Here is a 24,776-nt window from a genome sequence, read left to right as displayed (position 1 = left end):
CTTTGGTTTGGAGAAACGAAAGGAACAACGGAAGTCCTTCCGTCCGTTCCAAAGTAGATATGGTTCCCAGAAGCGAGGACAAGGTCGTCACGCTGGCCAGCAGCAGCAGCAGTACCAGTGGCAGCCTTTCCAGAGCGGCAAAGGGGCAGAGGCGGCCAGCAGTCCTCCTCGGCGAACAAGGGCCCGGCTGGGTCTAAGCCTTGAGGTGCTACTTCCCCCTCGTCCTTTACCCGCTCCGGTGGGGGTAAGCATACAAAATTACCTGGCAGAGTGGAGAAAAATGACTCCGGACAAGTGGGTACTGAATATTGTTTGCAATGGATACAGTCTTCGTTTTGTCAGCCCTCCTCCAGCAATTCCACCGGTTCGCTCACAGTTCCAGCTGCGCGAGCTCCAAGCGGAGGCCATACCCTGTTAAGAAAAAGGGCGATAGAAGACGTCCCTTTGTCTCAAAGGGGAAAGGGTCTTTACTCATGGTTCTTCCTGGTGCGCAAGAAGGACAAGAACGAGTTCAGGCCCATTCTGGATTTGCGACAAGCAAACAAATGGATTCGCAGGGAGAAATTTCGCATGCTGTTTTTGCACCAGATTTATCCTCCGCTACAAAGAGGAGACTGGCTTTGCACAATAGATCTACAGGATGCGTACTTCCATGTGCCCATTGCACGGAAACACCGGAAGTTCCTGCGCTTTCTAGTCGGCGTCAATCACTATCAGTACTCCGTACTACCGTTTGGACTGAAGTCTGCACCCAGGACTTTTTCAAAGTGCATGGCGGTGGTGGCAGCGCACCTAAGAAAGAACAAGGTGTTTGGCTACCCGTACCTGACGACTGGTTGATCAAAGCCTCCACCTTCCAGGAAGCACAATTGCACTTCAACAGGACGGCCGTTCTGTTGAACCAACTGGGGTTGCACATAAACATGGCCAAGTCTGTTCCGACTCCTGTCCAGTGCCTACAGTACTTGGGAACCTCCATCGATACTCTTTCAGCAAGCGTGTCTCCTTCGGAGGAGCGACGCTTATCGATCCTTCGGAAGGCTCAAGCTCTCATAGCTGTTCCATCTACGACAGTGAGGGTGGTGTCTTCTCAACTGGGGTCGATGGCCTCTTGCATCTTCCTCACGCCACACGCACGCCTCCACATGAGGCCACTGCAGGAATGTCTGGAGGATCAGTGGGACCAGAAGTGGGGGAGCTGGGACGACAGGATCCGGCTGTCCCTTAACGCTCAACAGTCCCTGAGATGGTGGTGCTCAGCAGAGAATCTCCTCAAAGGGGTTCCATTCCACAAGGACATTCCCATTCAGACTATCGTCACGGATGCTTCTCTCCACGGCTGGGGAGCGCATTCAGATCATCTACAGATCCAGGGAACATGGTCCCCGGCAGAATCCACGTATCACATCAATTTCCTGGAACTCAGAGCTGTTCACTTGGCACTGAAGGCCTTTCATCCGTCCTTCCAGACCAACTCCTTGCTTGTACAGACGGACAATACGACCACAATGTATTACCTCAACAAGCAGGGGGCTCGAGATTGCGCACACTGTCACAAGAAGCGTAGGCGATCTGGCACTGGCTGCTAGCCAGAAGACTGACGATAACGGCTACCCATCTGCCAGGTGTGCAGAATGCTCAGGCGGACGCACTCAGCAGGCTGGTGCAAGAAAACCACGAGTGGGTTCTAAATGACAAAGTGCTAGGAAACATCTTCGACAGGTGGGGCACTCTAGACGTAGATCTGTTAGCCACCGCCGAAAATAGAAAATGCTGAGACTTCGCCTCCAGGAATTACCAACCGGGGACTCTGGGGAACGTGCTATGGATCAGCTGGTCGAACAGCTTTCTGTATGCTTTTCCACCCATTCCCCTGATTCCGGCGGTACCCATCAAGCTGTCTCAGTCCAGAGCACGGATGATCCTCATTGCTCCGGAGTGGCCCCGACAGTGGTGGTTCACGGACCTGCTTCACAGGTCTCTCCTACCCCACCTGCGGCTGCCGTGTCGGCGGGACCTTCTCACGAAGTTCGGGGGCAGATGGTGCACCCCAACCTCTCATCGTTGAGTTTGGCTGCATTGCTCCAGAGATAGTGCAATATGGACACCTGACTCTGCCTGACGATTGCATGAATATACTCAAGGAGGCTAAGCGACCTTCCACTAGGACTTCCTATGCCTACAAGTGGAAGAGGTTCTGCATCTGGTGCACTTCCAAGAACTATGATCCGACGACCTGCAAGGAAGATGTCATTCTTCCATACCTTTTGCATTTGGCTCAGTCTGGCCTTAATTTTCATTCCATTAAGGTTCACCTCGCAGCATTAACTGCGTATAGGAAATGCCCTTCACATACATCCTTCTTCCAGATTCCTGTGATTAAAGATTTTTTTGAAGGATTGAAGACAGGGTTTCCTCCTGTTCGGCGTCCTTCGCCTTCATGGGAGCTGATTGTGGTGCTGTCCAGATTGATGAAGGAACCTTTTGAACCTATTCGTACGGCTTCACTGCAGCACTTATCGTGGAATGCGGCTTTCCTCGTGGCCATTACATCGGCCCTTCAGGGTGATTGAAATTCAGGCATTGTGTTGCCAAGAACCTTATACTGTATTTCATGCTGCTAAGGTTGTGATGCGTACTCACCCTAAGTTCCTTCCTAAGGTGATTTCTGATTTCCATGTCAATCAGACTATAACTTTACCTACGTTTTTCCAAAATCCTTCCACTCCAGTGGAAAGGTCTCTGCATTCCCTGGATGTCAGAAGGGTGTTGAAATTCTACTTGGATAAGACCAAGGACATTCGTAGGTCAGACCAATTGTTTGTCAATTATGGGTCGGTCAGGACTGGTCTTGCCACCTCAAACAGTCCATCTCGAGGTGGATTGTCTCCTGTATCCAGTTATGTTATCAGAGAGCTAGAAAGACCTTAGGGGTTAAGCCTAAGGCTCATTCTACCAGGGGCAAAGCAGCGACAACGGCTTTGCTACGTAATGTTCCCATTGCAGATATCTGCAGGGCTGCCACTTGGAAGTCGGTCCATACCTTTGCTAAACACTACTGTCTGGACTCTGATGCCAGGGCAGATTTCGTAGAGAAATCTGTTTGCACAGTAGTGGTGTTGTCTTTTTACTCCACCCCGGATTGGTTTGTTGGGATGGGCTTGCCATTCTATTCACTAGATTATGACTATACACAGAGATCCCCTACTACAGAAGGAGTAGTTTCTTACCTGTAACTCCAGTTCTTTAGTAGGGGTATCTCTGTTATAGTCATAAGCGCCCGCCCTCCTCCCCGGTGGAGAAAATGATAATGTACTGTATGCTACAGGCCTTGCTTTATACACCTTCAAAAAGAACTGAAAGTAAAAGGACTTTGGCTGTGCATCCTGGGATACCGAGGGTCTCTGGAGAGTTCCTTAAAGGGCCGGTATCCCTTTTCCAGACACATAATGGCAGCCTATGGGGGCTTGTCTGTCTAACCCTTCCTCTCTATCATTTCAAGGATTTTGGTGAAGGGAAGTTTCTCGATGGGTGAAACTTGGCAATAAGTGTCTATGCAGGACTGCAAAGAAGACCGCTTAAGAGATTATTTTTGATTGCTCCGGGGTCCCCGCACATGGGCGGGACTATTCACTAGATTATGACTATAACAGAGATACCCCTACTACAGAACTGGAGTTACAGGTAAGAAACTACTCCTTCTGTCATATATACATTTATTTTTCTGAGGTTAACAATGAGATAATGATTTATTTCAATGTGGTAATTCCCTGTATAGAGATAAAACCTCGACGTAGCTATTGTTACTTAATATGAATATTCTTCCATTCTTGCACAGTCACTCCTCCTGTGTTTTTTCAGTGACCGCATCACATTGCGCCAAGGGCAAGTAGACAAGCTGTATGCAAGCCTGAAAGACCTGGCGGAAGAGCGACGTGGCAAACTGCAGGAGCACCAGCGCCTCTGCCAACTTAAACGTGATGTAGATGACTTGGAGCAGTGGATCTCTGAACGGGAAGTGGTAGCAGCATCCCATGAGCTTGGTCAAGATTATGAACATGTTACAGTGAGTATTGATGCCGGGGGAACAGCAGATGTATATCTCAAATGCAAACCTGCACTAAACATGGTGGAATGGTACCTTGGTGACATCTGAAGGACAGTGAACAGAATGTCAAAATATGGCATTTGTTCAGGACCCAGAGATTACGTTTTTACTGGCTTACTTGAGGTCATGCGGTATCCATTTATACTTTGGGGGAGGGGGTTTGGCATGTTTGAGGAGGTTACTTAAGTGTGTGTTTGCATCAGGTGTCTGCAAGAGGTGAAACATCTGAAGGGAGGTCGGGGGGAACATTACAGCTGTTTGCTTAGGGTCCCCACAAAAATACTATGTGGTTTAAAATGATCCTGACCGCATTACCTTTCACTTTCCTCCAAGTATGATATTTGTTAGCCTGGACTCTGGTTATTACACAGCATTTTGTAAAGGTGTCGCATTTCTCCCTCTAAGACGATACAGGTCATTTCAGAAGCAGTATTTCTATGTCCATGATAATTACACATATCCGCATGCATAAGGGTTGTAAAGGTAAATGTTGTGAAGGCACTTTGTACAAGTCTATAAAAACTGGAAAGCTTGAAGAGTGAATAGCATGGCCATTCGACTGTGCAAAAAATAAATGAAGCGGTAGAGATGCAGTTCCTTTAGTTGATTTTCATCTATGATCTGTAGCAGCAGTGGTCTGTACAATATGGCATTCAAACTAAATTAGCTCCTAAAATTTAGAGCCCAGAAAAGGAAAGCAAAAAGAAATGGATCCACTCTATAATCATTCTGCTTATTTATTTGTGACATTAGTTCAAAAAGCATTAGCAAAGCCCACAGTACTCAAGCAAGATACTGGTGTGGAGCATAATGGTGTCAGCGTGAGTCTGTCGCGTACACCGTATGCATCGGCTATGCGAACTGACCAGCAATGCGGAACCTGGAAAGGAAGCAGGACGCAAGGGATTAGCCTCTATTTTCAACTTGTTGGGATCGTTTCGGATGCTGATAGCCCTCGCGGGGTGTTCAGTCTAGGAAGAGTGTTAGACATTCTTCAAACGCTTTGTTACTTTGTTGCCTCCGTGCTTGCTTCAATTACCTTCAAGATTGTGCTACGACCGGCGGGAAGACTACAGCGGAGCACGACTATGTCGACCAAGGTCGCCAAAGCGGCAAAGGTAATAAGATGAAAGCAGCTCTACCCGTCCAAGTCAGAGCTGTTTTCGGGGACGCTGGAACGACGGACAATATACCCAGAGGTAAACGGGGGCCAACAGTTTCAAAAGAACTATGGGGAGACTCCGGGTAGAGGTGTTACAAGAGAAGGTGCAGGCTCTCAACCGTCTATTGTAAAATGTTTTTGGGAGTTAAGGGACCATCCCTTATACCAGACCAGACACTAGACTTCACACGCCCCCCGGAGAGTGAACCCGATAGCTCATTATTAGAAACACAAAGGAGCTGAAATCCTAATCAAACGTCTACTGCCTTAAAGAAAATTGCGCCCTTGTACAACCTGAGGTAACTGTATCCCCTTCAGCTTCTGCCACCCTAGTCTTGGGCTCCGCCATGATAAATGATGTATTAGAGACCAGGGCAAAACTCCTAGGAACTGGCACTACTAATTACATCCTTAGCCTAGAAGCTGATTCTGGCCCCCAAGTTCCTTGGACTCCGGAGCTCAGTGGTGAAAACGTTTACTCCATTTCGTACGGCTCTTTGACGACTACAGACGAAGGCAGAACTAGCTCAAGCGAAGATAACAGCATTGACCCCTCCAAAATCACTGGAACTGTGCAGCGCCAGAAAAAACAAGAAACAAGACAAAAAGACGCAGCCAACTTAAATGGGACTATTCAGACTCTCAAATGTTTTATCCCCTCTTTGAGAAAGCAGATCAGACTTCGCTCTGGGAAAACTTGAAAACTACACCAGAATCCATGGCAGAAACCTGTCTAGCTTCTATCCTAGCTTCAATCAAGGAATTCCAAGAAGAGGTTCACTCTGACAATCGCTCAGCTAAAGGTGCCGCTAACAAATTACAAGGGGTCTTGAGAAAGTTAAAAATAAATATGCACCGACATCAGCGAACTTGTCAAAGTGGTGGAGGGCCGCACAGAGAGTCTAGAAACAGAAGTAACTACCCTAAAAGACCAAGGTTCTGCTCACGATGCATGCCTGACGGACTTAATGATGAAGATGGAAGAACAGGAGAATCAACAACGCAGGAATAATTTCCGCTTGCTTGGTATCCCTGAAGGAGTAGAAGGAGACTATCCAAGGCAATTCAATTTTTTCAATTTCAAGGCTTTATTCAATTATTAAAAACAATCACAAAAGCATACAAGATATAAAACACAGGTTATGGACATTTCAGTAGAAAAAAAGAAAGAGAAACAGCTGGTCAATAATGGGAATAAGGGAATTAAAACACCAAGCTTTTCCTATGTGAAACAGCTTTAAGTAGAAAAGTAGCAGTAAAAAAACAGCTATCCATGGTATCAAGTGCAAATAACAGTTTCAATGCTTGGGCTATAGTATACACAAAATATTTCTTAAAAACTGGTCTGAGATAGTAACGACGGAGATGCATATAAAGAGGGCAAATAAGCATAAAGTGCAAAGTGCTTTGCCTAGTTAGGCCATCACAGGGGCAGGGGGATTGACTATGAATTTTCATTACTGGAAAAGCCACTAGATTATGAACAATACCAAGTCTCAACCTCGTGAGAACAAACTGGTGCGATTGCTTGGTAATAGTTTTAAGGTACATAGGCATGCCCCTGTCATCCAACATATTAGAATAATAAAATACATGAGTTGACATGAGGCTGCAATTAGCCCTGCGTAAGTTAGATTTGGTCCCTATAAATACATTTTTGAGTACCTTTTTAGGTACGGTAACAGCACTAAGGGGGTCGTTAACAATGTCAAGGTTAAAGATTGCACTAAAGGAAGATGAAACATAATTTAACCAGGGAATCTTGCGGGCGTTGTCCAGATGGAGACAATCTAAGATAATCCGTCTGGTAAAATCATTCTCATCTTTAACCCAGATTGACCTCCAGACCGTTAAAGGTCTCATTCCCATTAGGTCTGTAAGATGGATCATGCCCACCTCGCTGTGGCACAGTTCATTAGATGCCGAGGAGGGTAGACAAAGGAGTCTTTTGAGGAACCGATTCTCGGTGACTTGCAGTTCCCTGTGGTTACAATAGCCCCATATACCAGAACCATATAGAGCAATGGATACACATCTATGCCTATAGATATTTAACATATCTGGTATGCGGCGACTACCTAGCTTGGATGCAAAGCGGAATACTCCAGAGGAGCTTTTGCCCATCCTAGCATTCACGTTTAAAATCTCAGGTGCCCAAGTCCCTCTGTTATTGAATGTTACTCCAAGGTAACAAAATCTGTCCACCACCTCAATATTGTGATTATTAAAATGAAACGGCTTGGAAAGTTTCATCCGTTTGCCACAGGCCATAATGTAAGTCTTGGAGTTGTTAATTTTCAGTTTTCTCCCCTTGATGAAATCATAAAAATAGTTCATTAACTTTTGGAGCCCGTTTAGGGTACGCGAGAGTAAAACCGTATCATCGGCATATAGCAAGACTGGCACAGGGTGACCACCAACCTGCGGAGAGTCAGCCTGTACCCTCTTCAATTCGGACTCCATAGAATTTATAAAAAGGGAAAAAAGCAGGGGGGCCAGCACACAGCCTTGTCTTATACCTGATTTAACCCTGATTTTCCCAGTGCATTCGCCTGCCTGGCCATAACGCATCTGAGCCGATAAGTTGTTATAGAGTCTGGCCAGGAAGTATATAATTGCTGGGGGGGCTCCCATGTCCAGTAAAGTGGACCATAACAAAGTATGGTCCACTAAATCAAAGGCACTCGAGAGGTCAGAGAAACAGAGAAATAGAGAGCCCTGTTTCGCTTTCGTGTACTTCCCGATGAGGAGATCGAGATTGATACACTGCTCTGTTGTCCCAAGGCCTTTGCGGAAGCCATATTGGGACTCGGCCAGAATTTTGTTTTCCTCCGCCCATTCCTCCAAACGCATCAGGAGAACCCTACTCATAATTTTGAGGGAGGAATCCAGAAGGGAGATAGGGCGGTAGTTCTTGGCCTCTCCTCTATCTCCCTTCTTGTAGATGGGTAGGATTATGGATTCACTCCAGGTAGGTGGTGTACTCTCTATGACTGCGGCATTAAACACCTGTGTTAGGAGTGGACTCCAAAGTGTAGGGTTGGATTTATACAGGTCAACCGGGACCCCATCAGGTCCCGGAGCCTTTCCCCCTTTACTCTGACTAATAGCAGTTTCCACTTCTTGTAGTGTAATGTCCAGGGGTAACTTCATTTCGAACATAGGGGGGGGGGGGGGGGGGGGGAACTGGCGCAATCCTCCCTAAGCGGGTTAAAAATTTCTGAAAAGTGTGCAACCCAGTTTGCTTCACTAACCTGGGCTGTCAGTATAGGGAAGTCTTCTTTTACAAGAAAGGGGCTATTAACCGTGGTCCAAAAGAGCCTACTATCGTGCAATATAGCTGCTTTGTTGAGAGCATCCCAAGCTTGTTCCCTTAGCTCTTCTTTTCTGCGTATGAGATGGGTTTTGTATGTCAGTCTAAGGGCTATAATAGCCTCCCTGTCTCTGGGTTGTTTAGAGAGTGCCTGCTTGAGTTCCCGGAGAGATTTAGTGCACATACTATCAAACCATCCAACACCTTCTTGATTTGACCTTTGGTAATGGTAAGACATCTTTTTATAATTGTGCCTAACTCCACAAAATCAACTATGATGCACTCAAGGGATGCCTCTAGATCCAAACATTTAAATATTGCAGCAAAACCTGCTTCTATGATTTTAAGCTGCAGTTTCTCGGCATTACCCATACACCACTTGATACGGATTCCATTCTGCCTACAGGGGGTTACATCTTCAATTATCAGGCGTTGAGTGTTAACTGGTAGCCCCCAGCCAGAGATCGACATGGTAATAGCGTTATGGTCGCTACTTCCAAGATCGGCAACAATGGGAATCGTACAAAAAGGAACAAAATGTGTAGAAACCAATAAATGATCGATTACAGAGGCCGAATTTAAGCCTACATAGGTTGGGACAGAATTACCATCAGCATCTGCAGCCGTGGGGTGGATCATGAGGTCCATATTTAACATAAAAGAATTAAGAGAATCACCATAGGGTGAGTGGATAAAATGTGCCCGGACTATCCAAGGCGATATATTGTGAAACTCTTACGAGAAGCTTTCCCGGATCAAACTGGGACTATGAAGTCCAGCGAGCGCATCGATTCCCCTTTAATTTAAAACAACGGCGTAATGGTAGTAGCTCACCCGGAGACAAACCCAGGGCATTCCTGGTGTTCTTCTGGAACAATTTTCTTAGACGCTAGTTTACGACCAAGCCAGACCGAATTCCCAGAAAGGGGCTAATATTTTTTGCCAAACCTGATTTTTGGCACTCAACTGTAGAGCGGAGATTGCGTTTGCGCCAACTAATTGTCTCCTTTCAGAAAAAAGGAGAGACCACGAATGATCTAATTAAGATCCGAAGCGCATTCTGTGAGTTCTATCAGAATCTCTACTCTGATGAGAATATAGGGCCATCCTATTTGAGAGAGGATGAAATCTCTGAATATCTAGACGAAATCACCTTAGCCGAACTCAGTGCAGAGGATCAGGATCAATTAGAGGATCCTCCTACCTGGGATGAAATAGCTAAATCCTTGGCTAGTCTACCAGATGGGAATGCGGCTGGCGACGACTGTATCCCGGTTGAGTTTTATAAAATATTCGCCCCCCCAATTAAGTGCTCTTCTTACCTCACTAATAGTTTCCATTTTTAATGGGGCTTCTCCACCTGCTTCTTGGTCCAGTGCTAAGATTGTAATATTTCCGAAGAAGGATAAGTCACCACTTGAAATGGGTTCTAACAGGCCAATTACTTTAATTAATTGCGACTCCAAGATATATGCTAAAATCTTTGCAGCTAGACTATCCCTAGGATTAGAACCCTTAGTGTCGCACTGGCAACACGGGTTCATCCCCAAGAAAAGTACTACAGAACACATCCGACGGACCATCACACTTCTGGACGCAGCTCAGATTAAAGGAGACCCAATGTCACTAATTCTGCTTGACGCTGAAAAAGCGTTTGACCGGGTCTCCTGGCAATTTCTGTGGGGCATCATGAGAAGGATGTGTTTTGGGCCCAAGGCAATCCAAGCCATAAAAGCTCTTTAACTTAATCCCGCAGCTAATATCTCAATTAATGGGAATCTGATGGAGCAGATGAAAATCTCACGGGTGACTTGCCAAGGCTGTTCGTGTTCACCCCTGCTCTTTGCACTATATATATAGATCCTTTCATCAAAGCAATAGAGAACAACCAAGTTATTCGTGCAGTGAGCAAATTTGGCCTAGACACTAAAATCATGGCCTATGCTGACGACCTAGCGATATTGACCCCCGATTCTGAGAATGCAGGTATAGCACTGGAACAAGAAGCCCAAGAGTTTGGGAAAATCTCTGGGTATGCTCTTAATAAAGGTAAAACGCAGATCATCTTAAACAATGAAATCACGTGTGTGGACAGTCAGGTTGTTCAGAAAGCTAAGTATCTGGGTGTTACCATAGCCGCAAACATTGACCTGATTGTAGAAGAAAACCTGATTCTGTTGGCAATAGAAACTAAAAGAGCGCTTAAATGGATAAACAACTTGCACTTAACTGTCGTGGGGCGGTGTAATGTCATTAAGATGACCTATTTCCCTAAACTACTGTATTTCTTCCGGGCCATCCCCAGAGATTAGCAAAGCAATGTTTCAGAGATTTGAACAGCTCTTCTCTCAATTTATATGGGCATACTCTCAACCAAGGCAGGCTTTCAAGCAGCTTTCCCTCCCCAGGTAAAGAGGTGGATGGTCGCTCCCTAATTTAAGACTTTATTATTGGGCTTCAGGTTTGCAATATAGTATGGAATTGCTTAAGGAAAATTCTTAAATTCCAACTGTAGGACTCCTGTCTCCCTTCCAACTATTACTTGGGGAAGAGGCCCGTGGATGGCTATGGAGGCAATTGACATTTGGATATTATAAACGGGTCAGATTTAAGACCCTGATGAGTACATATAAAGTTTTTTCCAACATCCGCATAATTTTTGGGCTTGACAAACTGAATCACTATTCCCCCATTAATAATATCAACCTATCAGCTATTTTTAGGAAACCTTATCTCCAAGAATCGTATAGAGCGGGAATCCTAAAACTGGGAGACCTAATCACTATCAAAGGCATTAAACATTTACTGATCTTAAAACTCAATATAATCTGAGGGAACAAGAGGCCTTTAGGTATATTGCCATAAGAGATTTTTTGGCTCGAAAGGCCGGGAGGCCTGCTGGGTTCTCAAAAGTAGATCTTATTGATAAACTAAAACCCCCCGCTCCACCCCGTATTGGATATATTTATGCCACATTAAATAGCCTAATGCCCGACGATATGCTTAATATAGCAAATAAATGGCAGTTGAAGGTAAATATTCCCTATAATACCTTTATTCGGGCTGTACAATCCGCTCAGAGTGATCTGCTGTCTGCCAAACTGCAGGCACAGTTTTACAAGACCGCCTTTTTTTATTTATCAGCCCTAGCAGGGTTGCTAAATGGGGAACTGGATGCTCAGTGTTTAGCGCAGACTCTGTACACATGTTTGCAACCTGTTTGAAACTCGCACCTTTTTTGGGCAAAATACAAGATTTTTTAATGAAAGTCCTCCTTCAAGATATTCAGTTAACTCCCACGATTATTCTGCTAGGGATGCAAGACCAGATCAATAGAAAGAGCGGAGGAGCATTTATCTTTGTAGCTATGACCGTACTACGTATCAGCATAGCTTCGTCTTGGATAAATCCAAACCTTCCACTATTTTCCCATTGGCTGGCCTGACTTGTCACATTGAGAAGAGAAGTCTATCTTTGCCAAGAAGGGTAACTGAGGGAAAAAAGAAGGGTCTTGTTATCTGGGAACCTTTAATTGCTTGGTTTAGTTAGACATAATCTTGGGGTCCCTGAAAAGTAAAAAAAACATTATTTTATTTTTTTACTTTTCCTTTGCTAGCCAATGACGGCCTATAAATCGCACGTATCTGGAATGTATGTGATGCTTGAAGATAGGAAAGCTCTACCCTAACGGATTGCTATAAAATCTATGATAGGGACATCACTCTGCTCATACTGATTATTTGATGTATTGTTTAAAGTTCATTACTGTTGTCAAAAGCTAGCTTTACTTATGTGATTATGTTTTGAATTATACACTTTATGGTTCAAGAAAAGATATAAATTGAATGTATGTAACAGGCTCTTTTCACTACGAGCCAATTTCGCTGGTCTTGCACGTGGGGGGGGGGGGTTGGCTGTTTAAAATTTTCTCTATTTTTGTATCGGCTTTTGTACTTTCCAAAATAAAAGGCAAAGCCAACATTACTCATCTATACGAGAGTTATTGGCTTTGCCAGTGTGTTTTAGCCATGTTATACACCGGCATGGCTGCTGTTCAGCATGGGTAAAAGTTAGTGGCGTAGAAGAGAGCGGCATGTATTAGATTAGAGTGCCATGGAGGTCAGTGGAGTAGAGGGGTATAGAGTGGAGTGTTATGGAGTCAAGTGGCATAGTGTGTCATTGAGTGGATTGAAGTAGTGTGTCATACAGTGAAGTGGTGTAGCACGGAGTAGTGACAGAAAGTGTTGTAGATTAAATTGGAGTAGTGGCCTGGAGTAGAGTAGAGTAGAGTAGAGTAGAATAGAGTGGAATGGCAAAGAGAGATGTAGAGTTGAATGTCTTGGCGTGGCATTGAGTGGAGTAAAGCAGAGTGGTGGAGAGTGGATTATTATAGAATGTCTTAGTGGAGTGGCGTAAAGTGGAGTTGTGTATGGTGGAGTGGCATAAAGGTTGGGAGTGGAGTAAATTGGGATGGAGTGGCGTAGAGTGGAATAGAGTGTCATGGAGTAGTGTACTTTGGAGTAGAGTGAAGTAGCGGGGAGTCTTGGAGAATGAAGTAGTGTGTCATAGAATGGAGGGTGTTGAGTGAAGTAGAGTGGAATGGCGTAGAGTGGAGTATGCATGGAGTGGTAGCACACCGCCGTTACAGATAACACATTTTGGATTGAAATTACCTTTACATTTGCACAGACATACATTTTTACTGATAACACTATACAGAACATAAACAACATGTCAAAATCTGCATCACCTACGGCCAGATGTACACAGAGTATGGTTTGGGATCACCAAATAGCACATTTTTGCAATTCACTATTTGATAATCACAAACACCCATTTACAAATGTGTGTTTAACACATTTTGCGATTACCCATGGCTCGCAAATAGACCTACTACTTCACTTATAATCATGAGGTAGGTCTCGGTTCTAATTCAGATATATTATGAAATATTTGTATAGTTAACAAAAAACAATTCCACCTGCAGCCTTTCCCTCTCACACCATGGGCCGGCTTTAGCGCTAGTGGTGGTCGTGGGACAGTCTTTTTTGGTGCCTCCCTCTCCATGAATTCCCTCACTACCACTTTCCAACAGTGCACCTTATCTTTCAATAGCCGCTCTCCAACGTATATTTCATTTTTTGATATTGCTATTCATAGTTCATTCACACTCAGTTCTGTGAACTGTATGGTACACATACTTTGCAGCAGGCACATTAACCCTCAGCACTACTTTATGATGAGCTAAATCTGCCACTAGACAAAATTCCAATCTCTCACCATTAGGAATATTTATCACCAGAGTTATCATTACATTTCTATTGTGCCTGAAAACGTTTGAACGAACCCAAAAAGTTCACTTGCTTTTAAACAAAAAGTTATTTTCAACCACAGCACCCTCCACCAAAGTCTGCACCGGTCGTGCCACCCTAAAGCCAACCCTGCTCACACCCCAAGTTTCCAGCAAGATTGTCGCATCAATTCTCTCACTTTCCAGTCAGAGAAAGAAAAGTAAACACCAACCTCCCTCGTAAGACAGTCTCACATTTGACCTCTGTCTTTGAATGCACACCAAATGTTACAAGATGAAAACTACATTTAAAGATAGATTTATTGCTCATTCACTTCTGAACTTAAGCCTCGTTATTTTGGGAGTGCTTCATTGCCCTCTGCTCCCCTACTTCCAGCGCCTATGGCATGGGAGTGGATTTGAGGAAGAGGATTGTTTAAGATATGCTATTGGTAAAGAGCACTGAACAAAACAAGCAACCTCTTAGACAGAACATTGTTACAGACATGAGATATTGATTAGCTGGTAGTGGCAGAGATAAGTAGAATCAGTCATAAGAAAGAACGGGACGCAGAAAAACCTTTCCAAGAGATACAGCACTTTTACTGCTTCCTGAACTAACATTCAAGGGAGAAACATTAAACATATGGAGTGTCTCCCGAAAAAGAAAACAAATCTCAGAAAGGGAGCACTTGTAGAAGAAATCAAGGAGACAGTCAGAGAGGTAGTAAAAATCAAGGAGACCTTCAGAGAGGTAGTATACAGGGTAAGCTCCACGGGATGGAAAAAAGACATGCTGGACAGCCAAAAGAAAGCCAGCAAATATAAAGCAAAACTGTGAGTTACAAAACACAATCCCAATGGTAAGCAATGAGTGGAATGTATTCCTAGAAAAGCTTTTAGCATGTTCCCAATGGGTCTTCACAATCATACAGCTGCACGTTCTGGTAGGCTTAAACCTAAAACGGTGAGGTAAGTAAAATCTGTCACTTCAGAAAAGCCATAATTGTTGAATAAGAGAACATATCTCTGATCTGGTGGAAATTCTTCAGAAATCTAACCTCAATTCAGACAATGTTGTTTTCAATGTTTCCTTTTACTGATTATTTTTGGATCCACACTAGGATAGTCTTTTTTTAGGTCTCGCCTGTCGATGCGCATGCGCATCGAGCAAGCGAGACTATAGGGGCTCATCGACTCTTTATCTAACTTGCAAGGAATCGTGGCGATTCCTTGCAGTGCCCGTGACTTTTAAGCTCAATGCGCATGCGCATTGAGCTTAAAAGCGCGTGCACATGGCCCCAGCCGCCTGCCTTGCCTACTCTCCCGCCCCCTCACTTCTTGATTGCACGGCCGCTAGGCCGTGCCTCCCCTACTCCTCCTCCTACTCTCCTCCCCTCCCGTCTGTTCCCGCAATCCTCCCACACCCCCGCTCCGCCCCCTCACTCTCTCTGCCCGCCCGCTCTCCACTCCATCAGGCAGCCAGCCGCACTTCTCCCACACCCCCGCTCCGCCAATAAAAACATGTTAAAAGACACTTTGAAACCATTTTCCTTGCAACGTTGGAAGTGGGTCGATATTGGTGATCTTTTTCTCAAACCAAAATTCAGAGGGAAATGAAATTCCTACTTTTAACGTGAAAGCGCGTAAACTTCAGTTTGCGGGTGCTAACCGCATTAGTTCAAATTACACGAAGGTCGAAAGGGGAAAAGGTTGCACATCCCTACTTGCTGAGCAGTCTTGTGAGCGGTCTTCCTCGCAGTCGAAGTCCTCCGGTAAGTCCAATGCAAAGCCCTCCCCTTCCCGCCGTGTCGCATTTCTCCTCCCCCCTCCCCTCTCCTCCGTCCGTTCACTTCATGAATTAGCATTCAAACACACAAACTTCCAGGAACTTTTTAAATAAGCAACGAGTATATTGTTCCTGACGTTTACATTTCATTATGAATTTAAATCACAGTATCTAGCGGATAGTCCAGGCACTTTTTAAACTGCTCAAACCACCGAATTTCATAAGCATTTCGCCTTGTTGTGGAGATCTGGGCACCCTCTAGCTGGATTCTTTTTACATTCAGACCATTGCATTGAGTTGTTTAATTGTGTCTCGGCTGTATGCAGTTTTCTTATATGGACCGCTTTTTAGCGTAGATTACGGTCTAGTTACCCATTCAATATGGCGCATAAGCTTAGTCCTCTTTTCATGCGCATGCAGGAAGCGCATGCAGGAGGTACAGGCTAATTAAATTCAGTCACCCGCGGATTTTCGTTTCCGTGCTTTTCGCGTTTTTCGTGTTCAGGAGACAACACCACAGGCTGCTTTCGACTGGTGAGTAGAGGATTCTAGAAGTGCTTACTCTTGACTGGGAACTCGGCAGGCATCTCCAAGTTTTAGTGCGGGTAAACTTATCGCATTTACGGTCTTTTTACAGAGCGTGTTACTCAATGAATAAAGATCGTGTTGAAAGGAACCCCACGCTACCTTTCATCTTTGGTGAGTCTGTTTTACGATTTTTGGTAACTCTAATTGAGAAACGCATTCGAGAACAGATGTTGATATCACCAAGTCTTACAGCAGACACACTCGCAGTATTACGGTCTTTTTACGGAACTGGTTTAAGAATGAACATACAGCGTTTTTAAAGGGATTCGCCTGTGCCCTACACCTTCGATGAGTTGTGTACTGAAATTTCACGTAGATGCAAGTGAGAAACGCGTTGTGTACAACATGCAACAGCATTTTACATTTAGAGTGCTCTGTTCTATGATTGCAGATTTGAACAAACTTTTCGCCTTCATACTATTTTGAACAGTATCGTGACATCAGAATTTTGAAGTTCCTTCGTTCTTGGTATCATGACTGAGTCGCATGTAGACGCATACATAAAAGATTGACATTGAGCAGTGTGCTGCAAGGCAGCACATGGTTTCATGCTGTTAGTTATGTGGGCTGGAAGTGTTACTGCACGTCTTCTCCCACAATGGGCGTGTTTTGTGTGCTCATGGTCTTATATGTATGTGCGCCTAATACCATAGCAGCCTGTCGTCGTTCTTTTTCTCGTACCTTTTGTGTCACCCTCACTCACCCCCACTCACCCTCAACCCCTCACCCTCAACCCCTCACCCTCAACCCCTCACCCTCCCTCACCCTCATTCACCCTCAACCCCTCACCCTCACTCACCCTCACCCTCACTCACCCTCAACCCCTCACCCTCACTCACCCTCAACCCCTCACCCTCAACCCCTCACCCTCAACCCCTCACCCTCAACCCCTCACCCACCCTCACTCACCCTCACCCTCAGCCTCACCCTCACTCACCCTCAACCCCTCACCCTCACTCACCCTCACTCACCCTCAACCTCATGCTAAAGATTTACAAAAAAACCTATTAACAATTCTAAAAGCACTAACTCTAATGCTGCGAGACCTATTGCATTTCTAATGCTTGTTTCAATTGAATCAAAATTAACATTTTCAATCTAGTTTGCTACCTTTCTCCGTCTTATCGGGTGTCAAGAGAACAGTTTTAAATTATGTTGTCTCATAGTGCACTGAATCCTTCATTCTTCACGTGTTGTGCTTGCACAGTATACAAAGTTCTGTGAAAACATAAAAACAAAATATGGACAATTCGAGAGCATGCTGGTAGGCAGAGACGGGAGAGATTGAGAAACAATAATACTAAAAATGGCACTAGTGTGCAGGACATCGAAAATAGTTATATTAACAAATCCAATAACAAATTGTGAGCAAGCCACCCAAAAGTACAGAAACTGAAAAATAATGAGCAGGTCTTGACACTGTCCTATTATGAGTAAGATAGCATCAACATTACAGGCTAAAAACAAAATGGTGAAAATGGAGTACAAGTTTGAAGAAACAAATGAGATTTGAGAAACTGGAGAAATAATGAAAAGGATGATTGGAACAGACTAGACCTGGTTAAAACAAGCATTGGCATAGCCAATAGTTCTCGCTTTTGGGACCTTATAAGTATTTAGTTATGCAGCACAATATCCTTGGTGCAACAACAACTGTTGCATGGCTAAACACTTATAAGGTCCCAAATGCGAGACCTATTGCTATGCCAATGCTTGTTACTCATGGTAACACTGTCTGGGCATAGGTTTCATCTCATTAGTACCAGTTTCACAATCAAATATGGCAATAACCAACTGAAAGATAACTGGTCTAATTTTGCGACTGGCCTTTCACTGCATGGGAACACAAAAACACAATATTTTGAGTAACTTTTGATATATAACATCTACAGATTATGCAGCAAATGAAGGCTTGCGTGGAAAATGCGGCAAATCCATACTTCTGCGAAAAACACAGCACAACAGAAACGCATAATTGCAGTAGCCTGGCACTAGGCAAGTCCGACCCTGATTGTGTATATTTGTTCCATCACTTAAATAATTATTACATTTGTGCTGAATCGGCTCCTTAATGGAGACGTTATGCACAATTAGGGTTTAGGACAGCTCCTGTCAGCTCTATTGAAGGTGGTGGCAAGAAGGGTGGCCCGGAAGCAGCCATCCATAATATACCTTGTGCTACCCTCACACATCAGGGACAGATGCAGCACAGTGGCGATGTGCACGTCCAAGAATTATGCTGTGAGGCATGAGCGACTGGAAGTAAGAAAGCTGGACGGCGGCAGACAGGGCGCGCGCAAGAAGAACTAACAGGAAACGTAATGAGTGAAACACGGGGGCGCGAGGGCAAGGTCCGACAGCGCTCGAACTGGGAGCAAGGAAGGAAAGACGGGAGAAGCCGAAGGTGAGGCATAGAGGGGAGGGGCCAAGGTGCCGGAGAAAGGAGAGCGCAAGGTTCCTCAGAACGGGGTTCGTTACAGCCCTTTTGAACTTCTGTTTGGACATCCAGTTAGGGGTCCTTTATGTCTAGTGAAGGAGGGATGGGAGTTACCTCTCAAACCCCCTAAACAGGATATTGTGGACTATCGTCTCAGCTCTAGGATGGCTGAGTACATGAAGAAGTCATCCAAAAACCTTGAGGCTAGCCAGGAATTGCAAAAGGCCTGGCATGACCAAAAGGCTGTATTGACTGTTTATCAGTCAGGTCAGAAAGTATGGGTGTTGTAGCCTGTGGCCCCGGCAGTCCTCCAAGACAAGTGGAGTGACCCTCATACAAACATTGAGCAAAAGGGAGAGGTTACCTACCTGGTGCACCTTGGAGCTCCCAGGATCCCCCATATGGTGCTCCATGAGAACAGGCTCAAACCATATGTTGACAGGGCACACATGGGCTTATTCATGACTACTGATGAGGGACAGGAGGAAGAGAGTGATCCACTCCCTGACCTGCTCTCACAGAGCCCTGATGATAGGTTGGTTGCAGGTGTAGTCTTGGCAGGCATCCTCACTGACCAACAGCAAACTGATTGCAGGAGAGTCCTGAACCAATTCAGACATATGTTCTCACTGACTCCAAGTCAGACTTCCTGGTGCACTCATGAAGTGGACACAGGTGAGGGTCTGCCTGTTAAAAATAAGATTTACAGGCAACCTGACCATGTCAGGGACTGTATCAGGACTGAAGTCCAGAAAATGTTGAACCTGGCAGTAATTGAGCCCTCAGATAGCCCTTGGGCTAGTCCAGTAGTCTTGGTACCAAAACCTCACACCCAGAATGGCAAGAAAGAGATGAGGTTCTGTGTTGACTACAGGGGTCTCAATGCAGTCATTAGGACTGATGTCCATCCAATACCCAGGGCGGTGAACTTATAGATACTTTGGCCTCAGCCAAATTTCTGAGTACATTTGACCTGACAGCTGGATACTGGCAAATCAGGTTAGCTGAGGATGCAAAGCCCAAAACAGCGGTCTCAACCCCTAGTGGACACTACCAATTTTTGGTGATGCCCTTTGGCTTGAAGAATGCTCCTTCCACTTTTTAAAGGTTGGTGAACAAAGTCCTTACAGGCCTGGAAGCCTATAGTGCAGCTTATCTAGATGATATTGCTGTCTTTAGCTCCACCTGGGAGGATCACCTGGTTCACGTGAGAAATGTTTTCGAGGCCCTGCAGAAAGCAGGCCTCACTATCAAGACCACCAAGTGCCAGATAGGGTAGAGTCAGGTTGTATTCCTAGGCCACCTTGTATCAATGCCACCAAGTGCCAGATAGGGCAGAGTCAGGTTGTATACCTAGGCCACCTTGTGAGTGGAGGTCAGGTTCAACCATTGCAGAGCAAAATCCAGACCATCATGGACTGTGTTGCTCCAACTTCCCAGACTCGGGTCAGAGCTTTCTTGGGCCTGATTGGGTACTACAGGAGGTTTGTCAAAGGACATGGATCCATAGTGACCTCTTTTAATGACTTAACTTCCAAAAGAATGCCTAAGAAAGTTCAGTGGACAGTTAGCTGTCAAAAGGCATGTGAAGACCTGAAGCAGGCCATGTGCACTGTGCCCATTCTGCAAAGTCCCGACTATTTCAAACAATTCATTGTTCAAACTGATGCCTCTGAGTTGAGGGTGGTGGCTGTGTTATCACAACTGAATGAAGAGGGTCAGGATCAGCCAGTAGTTTTTATTAGCAGAAGGCTGACCCCCAGAGAGAAACTTTAGTCAGCTATTGAGAGGGAAGCCTTTGCTGTGGTTTGGGCCTTGAAGAAGCTACGGTCATACTTGTTTGGCATTCACTTCATTGTTCAGACAGACCAAAAGCCCATCTTATGGCTAAAACAGATGAAGCGTGAACCCCAAACTTTTGCGGTGGTCCTACAGGGGATGGACTATACCGTGGAACATAGACCTGAGAGTAACCATGCCAATGCAGATGGACTCTCCAGATATTTCCACCTAGAACATGAAGACTCAACTGGTCAAGGTTAGTTTAATGTCTTTACTCTGGGGGTGGGGGGGGGTTGTGTAGGAGAGTAGGATCTGCTGTTTTCGACTTCGACTGACTTGGATCCTGCTACCCAGGACCCCAGTATAGCTGCTTTTGCCTCAAAATTGATTGCATGTACTGTAGGGACACTCCAGATCGGATACTGGGTACCCTTATCAGTCCCTAGTATATGGTATACCATGTACCCAGGGCATAGGTACCCCAGAGGCCTCCCAGGGACTGCAGCATGTATTATGCCACCCCTGAGAAACCATTCAAACTGACACCACAGGTCTGCTACTGCAGCCTGTGTAAGGTGGTGTCTGCACCCCTTACTTAGATATAGGTTCCCTATATCTATTCTAAATCACGGCACATATAAACCTATTAGTCAGCCCTATGGCAGGCCTTCTCAATCCTGAAGAGGGGGTGCTGGGTTTTATGTGAGAGGGTGCCCCTGCATGAACAGAGCCCCTCTGCAGCATTCGGAACCTATTTTCCGGATTTGTATTTTATGCAGCAACCATATATATTTAAGTGCATTATAACCTTGCAGTAAATGCTAACTTTAAAACGGCTGCTTAGAAACATGTCGTGTTTGATGTCCAACACCTTGGAATCATACCTCCACACCAGTAACTGGTGTGTGAGGTATGATTCCACCCTTCTAGAGGGACTTATATAAAAAACCTGTACACCAGGTACCAGCTTTCCCGACCTGGGCCTCACAAAATGGATGCTGCCAGCCACAGACACGAGTCTGCCCTCCTGCTTCTGAGCTGAGCTTGAGCAGGGGAAGGCTTGACAAAATGTTTCCTGTCACAGGGAGGTGTGACCACCTTCCAGACAGGATTTAGTGTATTGGGCTGGGTGGGTGCACTCTGAGAGTATTTGATGGCTGCACTGGGGGCACATTTGGTGTCCCTGTGCATAGTCCAGTTTAAACTGATGGCAGGAGCCATTTTCTCTTGCGCGAAACTGGTCAAAGGATGTTCTGGCCATCCCATAGGTGGGTCCCCAGAGTTTGTCCCACCCCTTCCTTGGGTATAATGTAGGAACCCTGACTACAGGACTTTAGATTTTACCTGGACTAAACTCTGCAAGCAGAATCCAAGTACTTCGACGATCTACACTATGCTGGATGACTGAAGAGTCTCCCTTGGAGTAAAGGAGATACTGCCCTGCAAGGCAGGCACCTTTAACGTATCTGACCAGTTTGCATCTCCCGAGCTCCTGAGGACTCCGTAGATTTCTGAAACACAGGAGGTGGGTTCCTGAGCGTCCCTGAGGTTGATCTGACCTCTTAGCAATTCTGAGATCAGTATCCCTCGTGGGGACAGTGCAACCTGAACCCCTGGCCAGTTCCTCCTTGGACCGGAAACAAGCGTCCTAGGACCGTTTTCGGGGTTTCATCCCTCATCAGCCATGCTAGCCTATTTCCAGTGGCATGGAGAGCACAGAACCCACATCTGGGCATACCTGTCCCACTCTGGGTGACAAATGCAAGAAGAACAATTGCTGGACCGAACGTTGAACAATGCCAAATATTCACCCCAGTACAGAGATCTGCGCCTAAATCCATCATTCCCATGAGGCACAGACTGATTTGCATATGGCTGGATCTAAACTGGGGTGGCATGGTGAGCAAAAGAACAATGGATTTAACCCGGATCTCTTAACTGGGGGTAAATATATGATTTGCTCTGCATTCCGTCGATCATCTGGGTGTCTTTTGTAATGTATGTAATTCACCCCTACAGCAGGCCTTTATGCCCTGTGCTGTCTAGTTCAAGTACTAGATGATACAAGTGAACAGGGATGTCATCTTCAGTACATGTACCAGGCCCTGTCATTACGGGTTGCCCAGCTACATGATGGCTTCACTGAAACCTATGGTGTTTGGTAACAAACACCTGGTCTTAATAAATCTGTACTGATGCCAGTACCATTTATTATGACATGCACTCAGAGAGCACCTTAGAGGTGCCCCTTGAAAAACCTACCACTATCTAGTGTGCTGGCTGACTGGTCTCGTACGACCTGCCACCACATACACGTTTCTGACCCCCTGCAGGTGAGAGTCTACACTCTCTGGGAACAGAAAAAATGCCCACTCCGAGGAAGGTTTTCACACCTCCTCTAACAGGATGGCTAGTGATTTTTTAGCATATCATGTTCAGGGGCTTCAAAGCCTCTGCCCCCTTTGATATGCAACCCTGGCTTCCCCCAGACCTTGGAGATCCCACCACCTGCCTTGAGTCCCATTTGGCACCAGGGCAGGCGGGAAATTAGCTAGGCAGTAGATGTGTCAGGCTAGTCACACCCCTAAGGTGGGCTGCTTGATGTGCTCCACGAAAGAAGGATTCCACCATCCTGTTTTTGTTGGAATTAGGAACTCTGGTACAGGGGTATGCCCACTCCCCACAGTAAGTGGTCATCCAGGGGGTGTAGTGACCCAAAGGGTAAGTAGCCCATTGGCTAATACCCTTCACTCCCCTCACCACCCCTAAATTCAGTATTTATGTGGCCTCCTGACATCAGAAACTCAGAATCAAAAAGAAGGACAAAGACGAGCCGAGGACCGCAAGAACTGAAGACTAGCTGTGGACTTGGCCCCAAACACTACTTTCCTGCTCCTGTCTTGACAATTGCACAGACCTGATTCATCCTGCAGCTGTGCATCCTCCAAAAGTCTCGGAGTGCTGCTATCACTTTGCCAACTCGTCACCATTCCCCTTGAAGTGGAAGAGTCACTTCCCTGTAGCCTGCAGGCACCAACCACAACGTCCGATTCACCAATCTGATGACCACCAGGTTTCCCGTTGCAGCAGCCACTGAGGTGGAGGTCACTGTTCTCCAGGAGTCCCGATCTATCTCCCCACCAAGTTCAGAGACTCCAGGACCCCCAGGAGCTGCCCTGCACCAATGTAAGACACCAATACCGACCAAGCACGTAAGGCTTGTTCAATGTTCAGCCCGGACACTTAACACCACCAAGACTGACCTACAGATGTAGAACGTCCGCACCAGAGAGGCCATCATCGAGAGTGGCCTTGTTGTTCTGTTTTGTCTCCATCTTCAGGTTGACCCCTAAAGTGAGAGCCTCCAGCGCAAGCGACCTGCAGACAAAACGCTTCTGGACCCAAGCCCCATTGCCTGAGTCAGAGCCTAACGATGGTGCACCCTTGCCCCAGAGACCTTCAATAACCGAGCTCCCCTTAGGGTTCTGACAGACTGGTCGCCACTTACAGCATTTTGCTTACAGGTTACCACATAGATTTCAGTGATAGCATTCAAGGCTACCCTTGCCAACCAGCCCCTTTGCACCCATGCACACCAGGTCAAGTAAACCAAAACTGCTGGTGGTTTTAAGGCCTTGACCCCTACTTTCCTTAAGTCCATCGAGAAGAACTACCCTGTAAGTCATTTGGAAGTGACCCTTTGCAGTGTATATTTCTCTAATATGATAACATTACAACGTTCGAGGCTTGTGCCTCAAATCTGACAGCTGTATTCTCTAAGTGTTTGAAAATCGCTAACTTGAAAAGTGCTTACCTAATCTCGTAGATCTTTGTCTAAATAAATATAAAAAAAAAAATTCTAAATTTCATTGCCCCCACCCCCAGCTACTTTTGGAGGATCATCTCTCCATTTTGTGGCAGTAAGTGCAAGTCTTTTTGGCCAAAGGGGCTATTGAGAGGTTGCCAGTGCCAGAAGTCGGACGTGGTTGTTATTCCTAAGACTTTTTGGTGCCCAGGAAGGAAAGAGATCTTCGTCCTATTTTAGACCTGTGCTCTAGCAACGCTTTCTCCCGAAACGAGAAATTCTAAATGCTCACCCTGACCCTGGCCCAGGTTTTGTCTGCCTTTGACCTTGGAGACTGGATGGTGACATTAGACCTGCAGAACAGCCATTTCCCTATCCCCGTCCTGCAGGTCCATCGGCACGAACTTCGGTTTGTGGTGCAACAGGAACTTTTTCTGTTTGCCCTGCCCACCTATTCTCTCACCACCACCCCATGGGTGTTTACTAAAGTGATAGCAGAACA

The 24,776-nt window shown here is 45.7% G+C and overlaps 1 protein-coding gene across 2 annotated transcripts in view; it reads left to right on the top strand.

The window, feature by feature from the left end:
• SPTBN2 (spectrin beta, non-erythrocytic 2) overlaps positions 1-24,776 on the top strand; it is a 680,775-nt gene that overhangs the window by 529,694 nt on the left and 126,305 nt on the right. For both annotated transcript variants that reach the window (XM_078660840.1, XM_078660841.1), the window contains one exon: positions 3,862-4,066. In XM_078660840.1, the coding sequence (XP_078516966.1) occupies positions 3,862-4,066 (205 nt within the window). The remainder of the gene's footprint in view (positions 1-3,861; positions 4,067-24,776) is intronic.

The sequence above is a fragment of the Lissotriton helveticus genome, chromosome 9, assembly GCF_964261635.1.
Source record: "Lissotriton helveticus chromosome 9, aLisHel1.1, whole genome shotgun sequence".
Taxonomy (NCBI): domain Eukaryota; kingdom Metazoa; phylum Chordata; class Amphibia; order Caudata; family Salamandridae; genus Lissotriton; species Lissotriton helveticus.
This window is presented reverse-complemented; position numbering and strand designations above follow the sequence as displayed.